Source organism: Choloepus didactylus, chromosome 1, assembly GCF_015220235.1.
Source record: "Choloepus didactylus isolate mChoDid1 chromosome 1, mChoDid1.pri, whole genome shotgun sequence".
NCBI lineage: Eukaryota > Metazoa > Chordata > Mammalia > Pilosa > Megalonychidae > Choloepus > Choloepus didactylus.
Genome location: NC_051307.1, coordinates 195,956,370 through 195,971,573, shown reverse-complemented (window position 1 = coordinate 195,971,573; position 15,204 = coordinate 195,956,370). Strand labels below are relative to the sequence as shown.

Sequence of the window (15,204 nt, the reverse complement as noted above, 5' to 3'; positions counted from 1 at the left end):
AACCTAATCATTTTCAACTTTTCTCCAGTTGTCTCAAAAATGTCTTTTAAGTTGGTTTTGTTCCGAGTCAAACAAGGTCCTTAAAGTCTCTCCAATCTTTTAAGTACCACACCACCACCTTAATTTTACATCCTCAATTTGTGGAAGAAACTGGATCATTTGTCCTTTGGAATTTTGCATATTCTAGATTTAGCAATGTTGTTTAATATTATCTTCAATTCCTGTGTTTTTACAAACTGATCATTCAGTGCAGAAACTTGATTAGATTCTGTTTAATACAACCTGTTTAAACAGTTGAATTCTGTTTGTCTGTTTGGAGGCAATAATTTTTCATGGCTAGTGTTGGATTCTTGCTGTTGCAACACATCAGAGGCATATAATGTCTGCTTATTCCTTGTTCAGTTAAAGATTATTGGTCACTGGGTTCAGATGTTATCAGTTTGAGCTGTCCAATAAAATGCTGCCCATCAACTTTTCACCTAATGCTTCTAGCAGCCTAGATCCATTATGTCATTGGTGGTGGAAAAATGGTGTTTCCCTAATTCTCTTTCTTCTGGCGCTTAGCTATGATACTTATGTGAAGAAAAACTTTCCCTTATCAGGTTACCTGATGCACAAAGAAGTCAGGATAAATGCTTTACTGTTGGTGCCCTAGTAACCTCTGATGGTGACCTATTAGTTAATATATAACCATTAGAATCTCAGAATTTTTATCTATTTCATGTTTCAATCTATTATTCTTTCTGATGCTCAAATTGTCCCATCTCTGGTCAATGGAAGCCCCTTCAAATTGGCCCCTGGGTCCTTTTGACATGACCTTACTCTAACTGCTTCCTTGTTTTCTGACATAAGATGTTTCAGACTCATCTTGTCTCTTCCCTGCTCCAACCTGGAATCAGCATTTCTCCAAGGAGCCCTGAATCCTTTAGTGGGATAGTTAGGTAGCTAGGGTGGGTTGTGATTGATTCTAGGCCTTGTCAATTAAAGCTAGGCAATATGTGTTTTTCAGAAAGAGAAAAATCACAGGATTTTACAAGTATCTCCAACTCAAATATAAAATTACAGGGTATTTACTTGATTTTATTCTTGTATCTTCTCACTTACCCTGAAAATATTGCTTAATTTCACTGTCATAAGTAAATATTTGCTCTATCACAGAGAGACAAGATACACACATACATACACACATGAACACACACAATAGTTTCAAAAGCACAGTGCCAGTATCATTGCTAGAATAAACTACTGAACCCAGTTTAAGATTTTTTTTTGTTTCTTTCATCTGTAGGATATATTACTTTAGGAAATTGCAGACAAAATCCTGGGCTATAATGTCACTTGAAGTAATTTGTCTATATATGGTTACCCAACCTATTTAATCGTTAAGTTTGGTTTAGTTTTCAGAGTTGATTTTTTTTTTTAATTATAGAAAACATTGACAGGGTCTCAAAATAAAAAGTACAAGATACAGATCTAGCTGCCATCCCTGTCCAGCTCCTCCTTCCACACACACACTTGAGAACTGTTTTATTGGTTATTGGTATAGCCTACCATTGCTTTTTTCTTTAAAGAAGGAAAAGCATATCATATGTAATTTTTCATTTGTCTCCTTTCTTACACAATAGGTAGCACACCATGCATCCTGTTTTGCACTTTTTTTTTTTCAATTTCCCTAGAGATCATTCAGAACTCAAAACAGAAAAGTTCCCATTCCTTTTAAAGGAATGTATGGATACACCATGGTTTCTTCCATTAACCCCTATCAATGAAGACTTGAGTGGTTTCCAATATTTACCTTATAAAAGGAACTGCAGGAGTGAAGATCTTTGTGCACATACCATTTTATATTTTTGCCAGTGCATCGCAGATTCTTAGAAGTGGGACTGCTAGGTTGAAGAATAAACACATTTAATTTTGCTAGTTATTAACAAATACCATCCAGAGGAATTTATTCTCTTCAAAGTTCCTGTTTTCCTACTGTCTTGCTAATATAATGGATTGGTGAACTTGGATTTCTCCCAATCTGACAGGTAAGAAATGGTATCTCGGTAATTCTTATTTGCATTTCTCTTATTATGCATTATCTTCAAATGTTCAAGGGCCATTTGCATTTTATTTTCTGTGAACTGTCTGTTCATATCTTTTTGCCCATTCTTCTTTCAGGTTCTTCTCAAAGTTTAGAAAGTCTTTATAAATGAGGGCTACATTCACCCTTTGTGATAATGTTGCAAATATTTTTGCCAGTTTGTTATCTTTTAACTTTGCTTTTTTGGCCATCCAAAACTTTTATTTTCAGTTAGTCAAAGATATAAACTTTTCTTTTTATTGATTCTGGATTTTCAATCATAGGAAAGCTTTTCCCTCTCCCAAATTCTAGTACTTAGAGGGTTTTGTTTATACTACCGGGTCTCTGATCCATTTGGATTTTATCCTTGTGTACAGTGTGAAAAATGCATTCAATTTTATTTTTTTCCATATGGTTAACCACATTTGTCCCAACAACATTTTTAAAAAGTCTTTTCCCTATCAATAAGATGTTTCCTTTATCATATACTAAATTCCTGGGCTTTCTCTATTCTGTTTATTTTATGTTGTGATTTCTGGTAGGGTTAGCCTTCCTTCCCCATTGTTCTTTTTCAAGGTTCTTCTGGCTATTCTTGTTTATTCTTCCTAATGACCTTGACACAAGAAAAAAATTCTTTTTTATTGGGATCTGATATGCCCCTTTTAAATATAAAAATATATATATATAGATTTTCCAAAATGTTTTCTAAACAATATTCTGAAACTAACCCTATGCAAACTTTTTTCGAAAATTGGTTTTAGAACAAGGAAAAAAAAAACAGAAATCAAACTAAGCAAGTGAGGTCTAGAGAATGTGTGGACACTGATAAAGTCAGGTATAGAGGGCATGGCCTTCCTTCAGAATGCCAAAATGCCAACCAGATGTTTATGGACTACTTACTGGACCCATGGTCCTATAATAACTATTACAAACAGACAGGTCCACAGTAAAGACTCAATAAAATATACAGCAGTCTAGTTACGGCCATCACAATAAAGTTTATTCTGTATAATAAAATTAAAGTACATTGTGCATAATTTAGCAGGATCAAATACTGTAAGAGGTTTTTTTTTTTTTTTTTTTTTTTTTAAGAAAATGTTTAGCACCCATTGTCTTTCAGGATTTGGAAGCTTGTGACTTTCTCTGCTTGCTAAATCTTCCCAAAATTACATATACTATTCCCCAAAGTAAAATTTAACTTTTTAAAAAGTTACGGCATTTTTCAAATAAAGCAAATGCAGTTGCTAAGAAACTAAGTTCCACTTGACAGCTGGGTACTTTTTTTTTTCCTGAATCACCTGGCACATCTGTGGCCAGAAACTCCATTTACTAAATGAATCAAGTAGCTTCCCTCCAGGGGCTTGGACCAAGTTTCCTGTGCAGAAACCTTCCTGCCCAGCAAAATATAATTAAGGGAAAACGGAGACTGTGTCAAAACAAAAAACAAAAACATTACCCAAATTATTTATGCTGCTTATAGACTTGAATCTGGTCAGCAAAGAAACTAATTAAAAAGTAATGGCTATTTTTGCTCTTAAGGTAGAGAAATCTGAAAACACATCTTGGCTCTCACGTCACCTTCCTGAACTAACCTAGTTAAACTGACAAGTGAGACAAACTGTTCATTAGGAAGCTGTTCATGCTTCAATATAATTTACCTATTCTTGTTTAAGGGAGATAATGTGGAAAATATAATATTAGTTCTTTCTAGCAGTTAATCAACAGTAATATAACTTTGTTTCTTAACAATGACAAATTTCCTAATTAGCCATTTAAAAATACAATAGCCAAAACAATTAACTCATTATTTCCTCTAGTTCACTGTTTTTATTTACATAACTGTCTTTCTCCTAGACAAGCAACATTAAGCAAAACATAAGGCAAAGATGCCTTGCTGCTGAAACCCTATTCAATTTTCTTTTGTGGAGGGTCTTCTCAACAGCCAGTTACCACATGGAGTTTATTTTCACAGTTTCAAAGTTTTCCTCATTTTAAAACTGCAAAAAGTACTGTACTTGATAGTAGTTATTGTCAAATACTTCACTCAAGTGTGGGACACCTTAACAATTTTTGTAATGTAACTTCAAGTATATAAATTATTTAATCAACAAAAATCTCTTTAAAAATAAACACAAGTGCCAGCTCATCTCTGGTGCCATGAGATGTAACAGCGCTACCCATTTTTATATTTCAGTGGTAATAAAATCCAGTTTTAGCACCCATCTACATGAGTTAGATGTTAATGAAAACATGATATGTCTTGGCTTACTGAAAGGTAACAGTCTTAATATTCCCTCAGTGAGGAAATCTGTTTGGTTTGCTACATCCTGGTTCATGGAAAAGATAAGTTTAATAGGAAAAAAAAAAGGACAGACTTTTAGTTAAGGCTTTTCAGTACTTAAATCACTGAAGAATTTAAGTTACGCTTCCTTAGAAGTGTAGAATTATATCACATACAGAAAGTACCAAGGAGTTATGTTGCAGATTGTATGTCAGGATAGATCATATTTAAAATATTGATCATGGCTTTTACAGTCTTAAATACAGAACAGAGGAAAGAAGACAAGAAAAATTAATGCTAGTGACCAATTCCCCATCTTTTAACTGAAAACCTGTTTTGTCATTCCATTTCAAAAAACAAAGTATTCTAAACTGACAAATTTTTACATAAAAACACAATGAATTTGGATTAACTATATCAGTTATTAGACATGGTAAATACATGCAGACAAAGAAAAGTATATAACATAACAGACCCAGAAATCACGTCTTTAAATTGGCAATATAGATTGCAATATAAAATGTACCCAACTTAGTAAAGTTAGATAGAAATGAAAACAATTTTCAGTTGAAAAACTACAATTTTTCAGTACATCTGACAGACAAATAACCTTTTACTGAAACCTATGAGATCTGGAGATTCTGTGAATTTCCAGAAAGGAAAGCTGTTTTTCTAGAAGGCACTAACTGTTTTAAATTTGCAAACAACTTCATAAAGAAAACATGTGTCAAGTACAGTCAAGGAGACTGCCTGGTTCTTGTGTCGTATTCCTTACTCTTCATTGGAGACTATAAATTATTGCTGAAGAATCGTATGAGTCACTGGTTTCCCCACAATGGCCTCAATGAGCTCAGTCCACGCTGTCACAGATCTCCTTTACTTTCTGGTTGAACTCCTCTGGTTGATCTGCATACACATAATGTCCTGCCCCAAGAATGGCCTGGGTAAGGAAAAGCAGTCAGTAAATGAGTATAAGCATTTAATAAAACATAATGATCAAAGCAAAAACACTTAGCATAAAAGTAAGATAATCTATATTTAAATAAAACACAAGGTAAAGGAATAAGCAACACTGATCGGTAGTAACTATTATGTGTTTCTATCAAATAAAGGACCTGGGAATAAACAGAAAAATCTACTCAATCTTAAAAAGATTTTAATATGCAAAAAATGATTCAGTCAAAATTGACCACTAATGATAGGGGCTAATAGAAAAGCTGAATACAATGAGAATGTGCTCCCTTGTGAGGTCGGAGTCAGTTGAGTGCTACTAAGCCAGTCCTTCTTTCAGTCTCTCCAAACTCTGAAATGCTGTGGCTCTAGGGAGGAAAGACCCCTAAGAAAGCTGATCACTGGACATGTATAGGTCAAACTCTGCCACCATCACATGTGACATCAGGTCTCTGACTGATGCTGCAGGTGCAGCTCAGATGTGAAATCACAGGGATGACCAGAAACCTCATTGAAGGCAAAGATAATAAAAAAGACTTCATCTAAAACCGAAAACCAAAATCAAGCCCCACACTTACTATCGTCCTCACATATGAATGTGGTCGTAATGACTGGATGCTGGTGCCAGAATTGCCATCTATGCAGGATCGGGCGCCGAAGATCACCGAAATGGGAATGTCAGGGTGCATTTTACCAATTCGTTGGAGCATTGGTCTTTTTGCCCATCCATAAGGAATAGTCATATTTTTGAAAGCTGTCTCACCACTTAAAGGGAGAGGAGAAAATCATGTTTGGTTTTTGGGGATTAGTATGTACTACACTCTTACTTTTGTCAAAATACTCAAATTTAGCTTCTCTTACATTTAAGAAAAAAACCTCAATTTATAAAAAATAACTTACTAGAAAGTGTAAGAAAGAAACTCCATGGAAGATTTTATCATTGTACTATTAGATAAACAAAGCAAGTCTAAATTCCAGTTGACTAGAAAAAAATTTTCTTCTTCTAAACCAAACATGCAACCCTAATTCTCTATCAATAAAGTATTAAATTATTTCTTAAATACAATTTTTCACTCTGATTTATTTCACACTGATTTCACAGAGACTGAAACATTTCAAATGTTTGCTAAGGGTTTATGACACCAGCTTTTTTTTTTTTTTTTTTTTTTCGCTTTCAATGTGGTTTTATTTTTTTGATAGCTGTAGAAATACAGCTATTTTTTCTGTAATGTACTTACTGTGTTTATAATAATTTTAGAAGTTAATATAGGGAGTAGGGGATGTAAATTTTTGAAAAAGCATTTTTTTAAAAATTCAGTTTTATTGAAATATATTCATATATCATACAATCATCCGTGGCTTACAATCAACTCTTCTCACCGTACCATCATGTAGTTGTGCCCCAATCTATTTTTTTTTAACATTTTCCTCATACCAGAAAAAGTAAAAATAAGAATAAAAAATGAAAGTAAAAAAGAACACCCAAATCATCCCCCTGCCCCCACCCTCCATTTCTCATTTCGTTTTTGTCTCCATTTTTCTATGACACTAGCTTGTTCTCTGCAGTGGGAAAACTCAGATTAAGTCTTCTTTGCAAACTCTCAAGATAGTACATTTTGCTGTCATTTCTACTATTTTTGCAGTACCAGGCAGAATCGTGGATTGCCTTTTATGAAGAATTCAAATTCCACCACAAGAAAGACAATAAATTAGGACTGCACAGGAACATGTATCATGAAATGTGCATAAGTGAAGAGTAAAATGCCAAGACCATGCAGGAAAATGGATCATGTTCCCGCAACAGAACTGCCAAAAACTATTTAAACAGGTCAAAGTGCATAGACCTACATCATTAGAACCAACTGCCTAGTGAGTCACAAAACATTCATCTCTCAAGGACCCTAGCCTTTCAGCCTCCCTCACTCTTGGCACAGGACCTTTAACCTATTTTATTAAAAAGATTGTGACTATACTTACACCTCAATAGCGCCAATGGCCTTGATCTTTTTAATAAAGTAGGTGGATACATTCTCTGTCAAAATGGAGGGAGATTTAAAAAGGGGGGGGGCCTGTCTCTCATGTCTCAACCTTCATCCATGTCTCAATTTTTGAAAGGATGACATGCCACTTTTAGTTTTTAAAGAGTGGTCCATGGACCCTAGAACTGCTAAATCAGAATCTTAGATACAGGTCTCAGGAATCAGATTTTTGACAAGCTTCCCCAATGATTCTGATGCACAAAAGAACATGGGAACTGGAGCTCTCATGTACACATTCCATTCTTGATGCTCTCTCTAGCAACTCCAGGGCCTTGTCTTTCAGTTTCTTCCCTGTTTCCCACTATATTCAGGTTCTGTGTTCTCTACTGGTATCCTCTACCCAACACCCTCAAGTCATATTTATATACATTTTTAAATAAGAAACACCTTTGATTGGCTCTCTGGTTCCCCCTGGTTAGTATGCTTTCTCTCTACCTCCTTCTATTTGCTGTCAAAATATACACAGAATGCCTTCTATCCCTCCCCCTCTATACAACCCTCACTCCTCATCCCCTGCAATAGCAGTGTTTCCCACACTGATTCAACAAACTTAAGAGCTGCTTAAAGGAAGAGGAATACAATTATCAAATGAACTTGGAAAATGTGGCACACCAATCTCCTACATACTTGGAAGATTTAACACTCTTCAGCATAGTGAAGGTTCTGAGACAATCCACAATATAGAAAACCATTTATAAGTGTTTAATCCATGTTGTGTGGAACATTCATACCCTGTTTGAGAAAACCCACTTCACTGCAAAAGTCTTTCTCTCATGACTCAAATCATCTCCTAGAAATGCCCAAGACCAAGGCTTCCTCAGCTCATCCATAAGCACTTAAAGGGAAGAAAGTACATCTTACTTTTTAATCCCCCACAGGAACACAGCACAATGTTTTACATAATATGTTCACCATGAATAGATGAGTAACGTAAGAAGTATTAGGCACTTATCCTTTTAAGTTTGGCCATTTAACTACTGATAAAAATCTTCTGGACTTCTCACATATTTCCAAAAAAGGAAAGCCTAAAAGCAAACACAGTAAGTTTAGAATCATAACCCTTACCTCGGAGTCTGTACATTACAGTGGTAGATATATTCTGTCACAGTATCATCTTCAAACATTGAAGAATACTTTCGCTTGAAATCAGGCCTTAAACGTTGTACTAGACTTAAACCTATTTAACAGGAAATGAAAACATTTATGGTTTAAATTACAATTAACTTATAGTCTAAAAATATGTAAAGTTTTAGTGCTTGTTTGAGTGTTATGTACATATATTTACATAATAGATTTGGTATGCACAAATATATTCTAGGTGGGAAAAAAGCACAGATCCTAGACATTGCTCTCCTCAAGTTCCCTAAGAGGTTAAAACAATTAAACAGTGTTGTATATTAACTCTCAGGTGTACTTTAGGAGCTCAAAAACATGTAAGTTAAGTTTGTTAAAACTTGTTTCTGTGAGAAAATAAATTCTATTAAACATGGTAGTTGCGTAGAGAAGCTCATAAATAAAATTAACTTGCTAATTTATTTTTCTTTCATAGTTACCACATAGTATCTATATGAAGTGGATTGGGATATATAAAAATTCTATGAGGAAAGAGATTCAGAGTTTGTACTTGGGACACTAGCAACATCCCCTGGCAGGCCATCCATGATGACTTGCAGGGCCCCACTCTCCTGAGGTGACAGGCAGGGGCAAGGGCCCCAAAGGAAAAGAAGATGAGGAGCTGAAGCCTTTTTCTGGTCAATATTTTCCATTCAGGGGTCCCTGGGACTGGTCAGTTTCCCTTTCTGCTACCACAACCCATTATTCTAGCAAGGTTTTACTTCTTTACTGACATTATCTTCCTATCTCTAAGGAATTATACAGTCCTACCAAGAATTTTTATGAGGCAATTGATATTTTTCTTACATCAGCCTCCCAAGTACAAGCAATAACAGGAGACAGAGGGAGTGGGAGGTTGGATTATATAGCCCAGAAAAAAAAAAAACCATGTTCTTAATCTTAAACCATTCCTGTGGGTGTGAATCCATTCTAAATAGGACCTTTAGAAGATGTTACTTTTAGTTATGGTATGGCCCAACTGAATGAAGGTAGGCCTTAATCTTATTACTGGAGGTTTATGAATAGAAAGCTATATGGAGGAAAAGAAGCTGGAAGTCAACAAAACCTAGAAGAGAAAGGAAAAGACATTGTGCCGTGTGCACTGGCATGTGACAGAAAAGCCAAGGACCCAAGGGTTATCAGCAGCCAGCCCTAGAATGCCAATCTTCAGGAAAATGCATCGCCTTGCTGACACTTCAATTTTGGACGCGTCCTAACCTCAAAACTGTGAGCCAATAAATTCCTGGTATTTAAGCCAGTCCACTGTGTGACATCTGGCATTTGTTTTAGCAGCTGGGATACTAAGACAGAGGGTATGACTTTAAAAATTCTCTCTTAGGCATCTTCCCTCTCCCATCATTGCCTCTTGATTTCTTTTCATACTTTAGTTTTCCCATAATTGCTATTTATGTACCTGTGAGTCAATAAAATCCATTTATATTTAAGGGCCATATAGACTAAATGAATCTCTTGAGTAGTTCATTAAAGAAAGAAAGTGTGGCTCTACAAGGGACAGTTGAAAAGATTAGGAGTAGGGGAAAAAATGTCACTTCTAATAGCACTGAGGGAATGTAATGTGTTAATCAATTCATCCATTCTGCCCTCTTCTGATTCTTGCAGTTCCTCTGCTCTCCCCACCCAAAGGGATGACACTCGGACAAAGAGGGGCCAGGCTGGGCAGAGGGGAGCAGTATCAGCAATCACCTATGCAGCAGTTATTTCCCATGCCTACCTCCCATGCCTCTCTTCTTTTCTTGCCACCAGAACTTTATTCTATAATAGCAGATAGGAAGCAATGCACCCAGGAAAGTAGCCCTGCCTACCATGGGAACAAATAATGATTGGTCAGAAATTTATTCTTCTGTGCAGGTGGAAGAACTAGGGGTGGGCAGAGACATACGGGAAGGTCTGCTGGAGCCTTCCAGGGAATACGCCTTCCCTAGTAAAAGAGCACTGTGGAGAGAAAGCCTACTTTCCAGGCTTTCCTTTCTTCTTGCTTAGGGTGCTGTGTTTTGAAATAGTTCTTCATGCCATGGTAGTAACCTTACAACCATGAGGGGAAAGACCGAGAGTGTCACAGACACAAAGTCAAACCCTAACATCGATGAGCTACCCTAGAATAAATATTAAAACTGCCTGCCTCCAGACTGGTTGTTAAGGAAATGATAAAAGTCCTATGGTTTAAGCCACTTGGGTATTCAGTTACTTGAAGCTAAAAATGCTCCTAAATGATACAATTTATAACATGGAACGCGGCGGTCCAGACCATCGCCCTGTGTGACACTGAGGGAAGAAAATTCTGGTGGCAATGAGGCACAGGCAGAGGAGCTGAGTGTGAAATGAATTTAAACATAAACACGAGTGCCTCAAAATATGACATGAAATATAAATCAGGAGTCCCCCAAATTTTGAAAAAGCTATCTTCCGAACACTTTGAGATTATGAGGCAAGGAAAGAATCTACAAGTGTGGTGGTAAGGATATCAACTAGCCAATAGCTCTCTAGTGCTCACCAACAGATCAACATACCATGCTTCTTTTCCCCATGCCCTCTGCTAGCAGATACACTTCCTGAGAGACATTCTTCTTGCTCGGCCTTTTTCAGCATATTAAAGTTTGACAAACCCCATCCTCAGCATTTCTTTCCCTTTGCTTTGCTAATCACTTGTACTGTTTACAATATAAAGACTCCTCTTCAAGGAGAAGGGCTTGGTTTTATTCATCTTTGCACACAGACTAGTACTAATTTTAGGAGGAGTGGTACAAAGTAAGAGTTCAGTTTTATTGTTTGTTTTTAAGATTTTGATGAACAAAGAAAGGTAAGTGGTAAATACTCCTCTACTGCTAACCTATGAACATTTTGCTTTCCTGGGGCATAAGCACTCACCAAAAGGTCCTGCAATCCTGAGGCCAGCTAAAGGGTTAAAGGGAGTCAGCGCTGCTCCCAAGGCTCTGATCCAAACTGGAATTGGTCTGTCTTCATCAGCAAGGTCTGGTCGCTCAGGAAAACCCCAAGGCTCCACTAAAATGAGATGATTAACCCTGTTGGGGAATGAACAGATCTTAGTCCACTTGATAAATTTACCCTAAGACTATAAGGAACTAATAACATTTATAAAGTAAAGGTAGAATGAGCCATCTTTGAAAACTCTTCCATTAAAGAAAAGACTAATGGCTGAACAGATTACAGCATGCTCTTATTATACATAGACTTTGAGATGGTAGGAAGAGGGCCTTATTTTTGATATATCTAAATCTGGATAATAAAAAGATGTATGAAAGTAGCGTATGTGATACTGTGAGACCATTCTTCAGAAAGAAGAAAAGAGAGTGTCTGTTGTTTAAGCTATACCCTGTCAGATGATAAAAATCATTGCCCACTCAGAAAAACCCAATAGCTCCATGTATGTTGAGGGTGACAATGCAGAAATGGCTAAAGATTAATATTATACTCATAAATTAGTTCTAGATACCAACTAAGTTATCACTAATAAATCAATCACTCCTAAAAATTAGGGAAGTTGGGACTTTAGGTGGATTCAACAGGACTTTCTAAACTAAACTTTTTACAAACACAAGGACAATGTAATATGGGCTACTTTTGGGATACAGGAATTTGGTGAGCAGAAGCACCTCTACCCTACCCATGACATCATGATATACTGGGATTCAATTCTGCTTCTAATCCTTTCCCAATTTTCTATCAAAAAGAGAGAAAATCTTCAGTCCAACCTCATATAAAAAAAAAATCACTTCATATCACTAACAGTTTCAATTTTTCCATCTTATGAAGCCCGTTCCTGAAGAGGGAAAACCAGAACTATCCGCAGCATACTTCTATGTGCCTGCATCATCTTTTTATATTAGCACCAAAATTCTAAACAAAGCATAAAGGTCTTCCTAAAACAATGCAATGTCCAACTGTTACCAAAAATAGCCAACAAATGCCAGCAAAAGTCTCCCAATGATGAACTGACAATGATGCTCAAGTCCCTTTCCTAAGTCACAACTGAAATGAAACGGTAAAGAAACCAGAACACAGGCACAGATAGTTATTATTCTTCATATAAGATGCTTTTTTACTTTTGTCAGCACAGATAAGGATGAGTTAGTAACGAGTCCCTTACTTTGATTGCATCTTCTCAGAAACAAACCTTCAGAGCATAGACCCAGAGCACAGAGCATTAAGGGCCGCTGGAGAATATTCAGTCCAATCTTTCATCTCCCAGATTAGAAGGAGACGAAGATGCACTAAGTGACCCACCCCAAGATGCAAAACTACTGAATAGGGAAATAGGGCTAAAAGGCGTGTTTCCCAAATCCAAAATACTAACAGATACCAACAAGACATTGAGCAAAGGGCTTCTCTCCTAAGAATAGGCTAAGCAACATAAGAGAAACATATTAATAAAGGTAAAGCTTAATTTTTAACAACTCTGAGTCAGTCCTAACACCATACTTTAGCTTTCATAACACTGAAAAGATAAAATCTTTCCCAAGGGGGAAAGATGGTACAGTAGGAGGCTCCAGGAATCAGTTTCTCCACCAGAACGACTATTAAACAGGCAGGAACTGTCTGAATCAACTATTTCAAAACTCTAGAAGCCAGTAGAACACTGTACAGCATCTAGGGAGGAGCGGGAGGAAGAGGCTGGTAAATTATGGTAAATACCAGTAAACTGCTCTCTCCATGAGGCAGTTACCATACCCATTTGTACTCTCGTGGCAGGCAGCAGTGGGGTCTGGCCCCTGGTGTAGCTTTTTTGGTGCCAGAGAGGAACATAAAAATCCACTTTTCTGAGATCCAGAAGGGCGAGGGCCAACCACTGATCACTGCTTTTAATTAGCTACTTCAGATCACTGGGGGCCCAGTTCTGAGGGCAGCCATTGTTCTAACCTATGCCAGACAAACATGGTGGAGGAGACTTAAAGACAGTATGCCTCCTCTGAGCTGCAGAAGGGCTGCATTTGCTGGGCAGGGGCCAAGTCGAGAAAGTGCAGCTTTGGGGAGTCATGGAAGAAGCTCCTGGCACCCTTCCTGGCTCCTCCATCATCCCCTCCTGAGGGGAGTTAGGAGCCAGCCAATGCTCCCTTTGGGGCCCCGGCCTTGTTCTGTCCGGGAAAGAATGATTTAGGAAACTGCTCTCCAGTGTGTCCTCACTTCCAGAATTTTCCCTCCAGGCAAAAAAGACCTTGAGAAAACAAAAGCAGTGTAAGAAACAATTGAGGTGGACAACCTGGGGCAACCTGCCTTAAGTATAGCAGTGGAATGGAGCAGGAGGTCTGTTTCCTGAGAAGTAGAGAAGGCAGCATTCTAACTCCTGTAAACAGGGGAATTCCTAAGGCTACAGGCAAGCCCAAGTTCAGGAAAAGATACAGGCTTAGAAAAGACAGGGAGGATCCTGTGGACTTTGCATTAGCCTTGGACTGACCTTCCTGATAGGAGGGCAGAACTCTGACTGAAAGCACAAGCCAATGCAAAACCATTTGCAAAACTGAGGAAAGGTATTTTTTTGCTTAGGTTTATTTGGTTTTGTTAGTTTCTGACACTCAAGAAAATCTCTGTTGTATGACCAACTGGTTACAAACTCAAGAAACAGACATTTCAGGGAATAAATCCCAGAGTTAACATTTAAAAATATTAAAATGTACAGTGTACAACAAAAGATTATAAGACAAAGAAACAGGAAATAATGGCCTATCCAAAGAAAGAGGAGAAAAATCCAGAAACATCAATGAAAAAGACCAGATGGTGGAAAAATCAGACAAAGAATAGTCTCTTCAACAAATGGTGCTGGGAAAACAACCTCCGTTTGCAAAAGAATGTGGACTTCTACCTCACACTATATACAACAATTAACTCAAAATAAATCAAAGACCTAAATATAAGAACCAGAACTATAAAACTCCTAGAAGAAAACGTAGGGAAGTAACGGTTTCTTAGACTTTACACCAAAAGCACAATAAAAAAAGAAAAAACAGATAAATGAGACCTCATCAAAATTAAAATGTTTTGCACATCAAAGGACTTTATCATAAAAGTAAAATGACAACCTTGATAATGGGAGAAATTATTTGGAAATCACATTTCAGATAAGTGTCTAATATACAGGATATACACAGAAATCATTCAACTAAACAAGAAAAATACAACCCAATTTAAAAAATGAGCAAAAGGCCTGAATAGACATTTCTGCAAAGAAGATATACAATTGGCTAAAAAGCACATGAAAAGATGCTCAACATCATTAGGGAAATACAAATTATAACCTCAGTGAGATATCATTTCACACTCACTAGAATGGCTACTATTTTAAAGAAGGAAAGTTACAATGTTGGAGAGGATGTGGAGAAATAGGATCACTCATTCAGTGCTGTGGCAATGTAAAATGGTGCAGCCACTGTGGAAGACAATTTGGCAGTTCCTCAGAAAGTTAAGTATAGTATTACTACAGGATGCAGCAATCACACTTCTAGGTATGTACCCAAAATAACTGATAGCAGGGACACGAACAGTTATTTGCACACTGATGTTCATATTGGCATTATTCACAATTGCCAAAAAGATGAAAACAACTCAAGTATCCATCAACTGATGAATGGATAAATAAAATGTGGTATATACACACAGTGGAATATTATTCAGCTGTAAAAATGAATGAAGTTTTGATACATGTGACAAGATGGATGAACTCTGAAGACATCGTGTTGAGTGAAATAAGCCAGACACAAAAGAGCAAAAATTGTATGATCTCA

The 15,204-nt window shown here is 36.9% G+C and overlaps 1 protein-coding gene across 1 annotated transcript in view; it reads right to left on the bottom strand.

Moving 5' to 3' along the window:
• Window positions 1-3,108: 3,108 nt before the first annotated feature.
• ABHD5 (abhydrolase domain containing 5, lysophosphatidic acid acyltransferase) overlaps window positions 3,109-15,204 on the bottom strand; it is a 40,022-nt gene continuing 27,926 nt past the window's right edge. The window contains exons 4-7 of the mRNA XM_037848507.1: window positions 11,336-11,490; window positions 8,402-8,513; window positions 5,876-6,062; window positions 3,109-5,286 (exon numbers count right to left, since the gene is read on the bottom strand). Of these exons, the coding sequence (XP_037704435.1) occupies window positions 5,197-5,286; window positions 5,876-6,062; window positions 8,402-8,513; window positions 11,336-11,490 (544 nt within the window). The 3' untranslated portion in view covers window positions 3,109-5,196. The remainder of the gene's footprint in view (window positions 5,287-5,875; window positions 6,063-8,401; window positions 8,514-11,335; window positions 11,491-15,204) is intronic.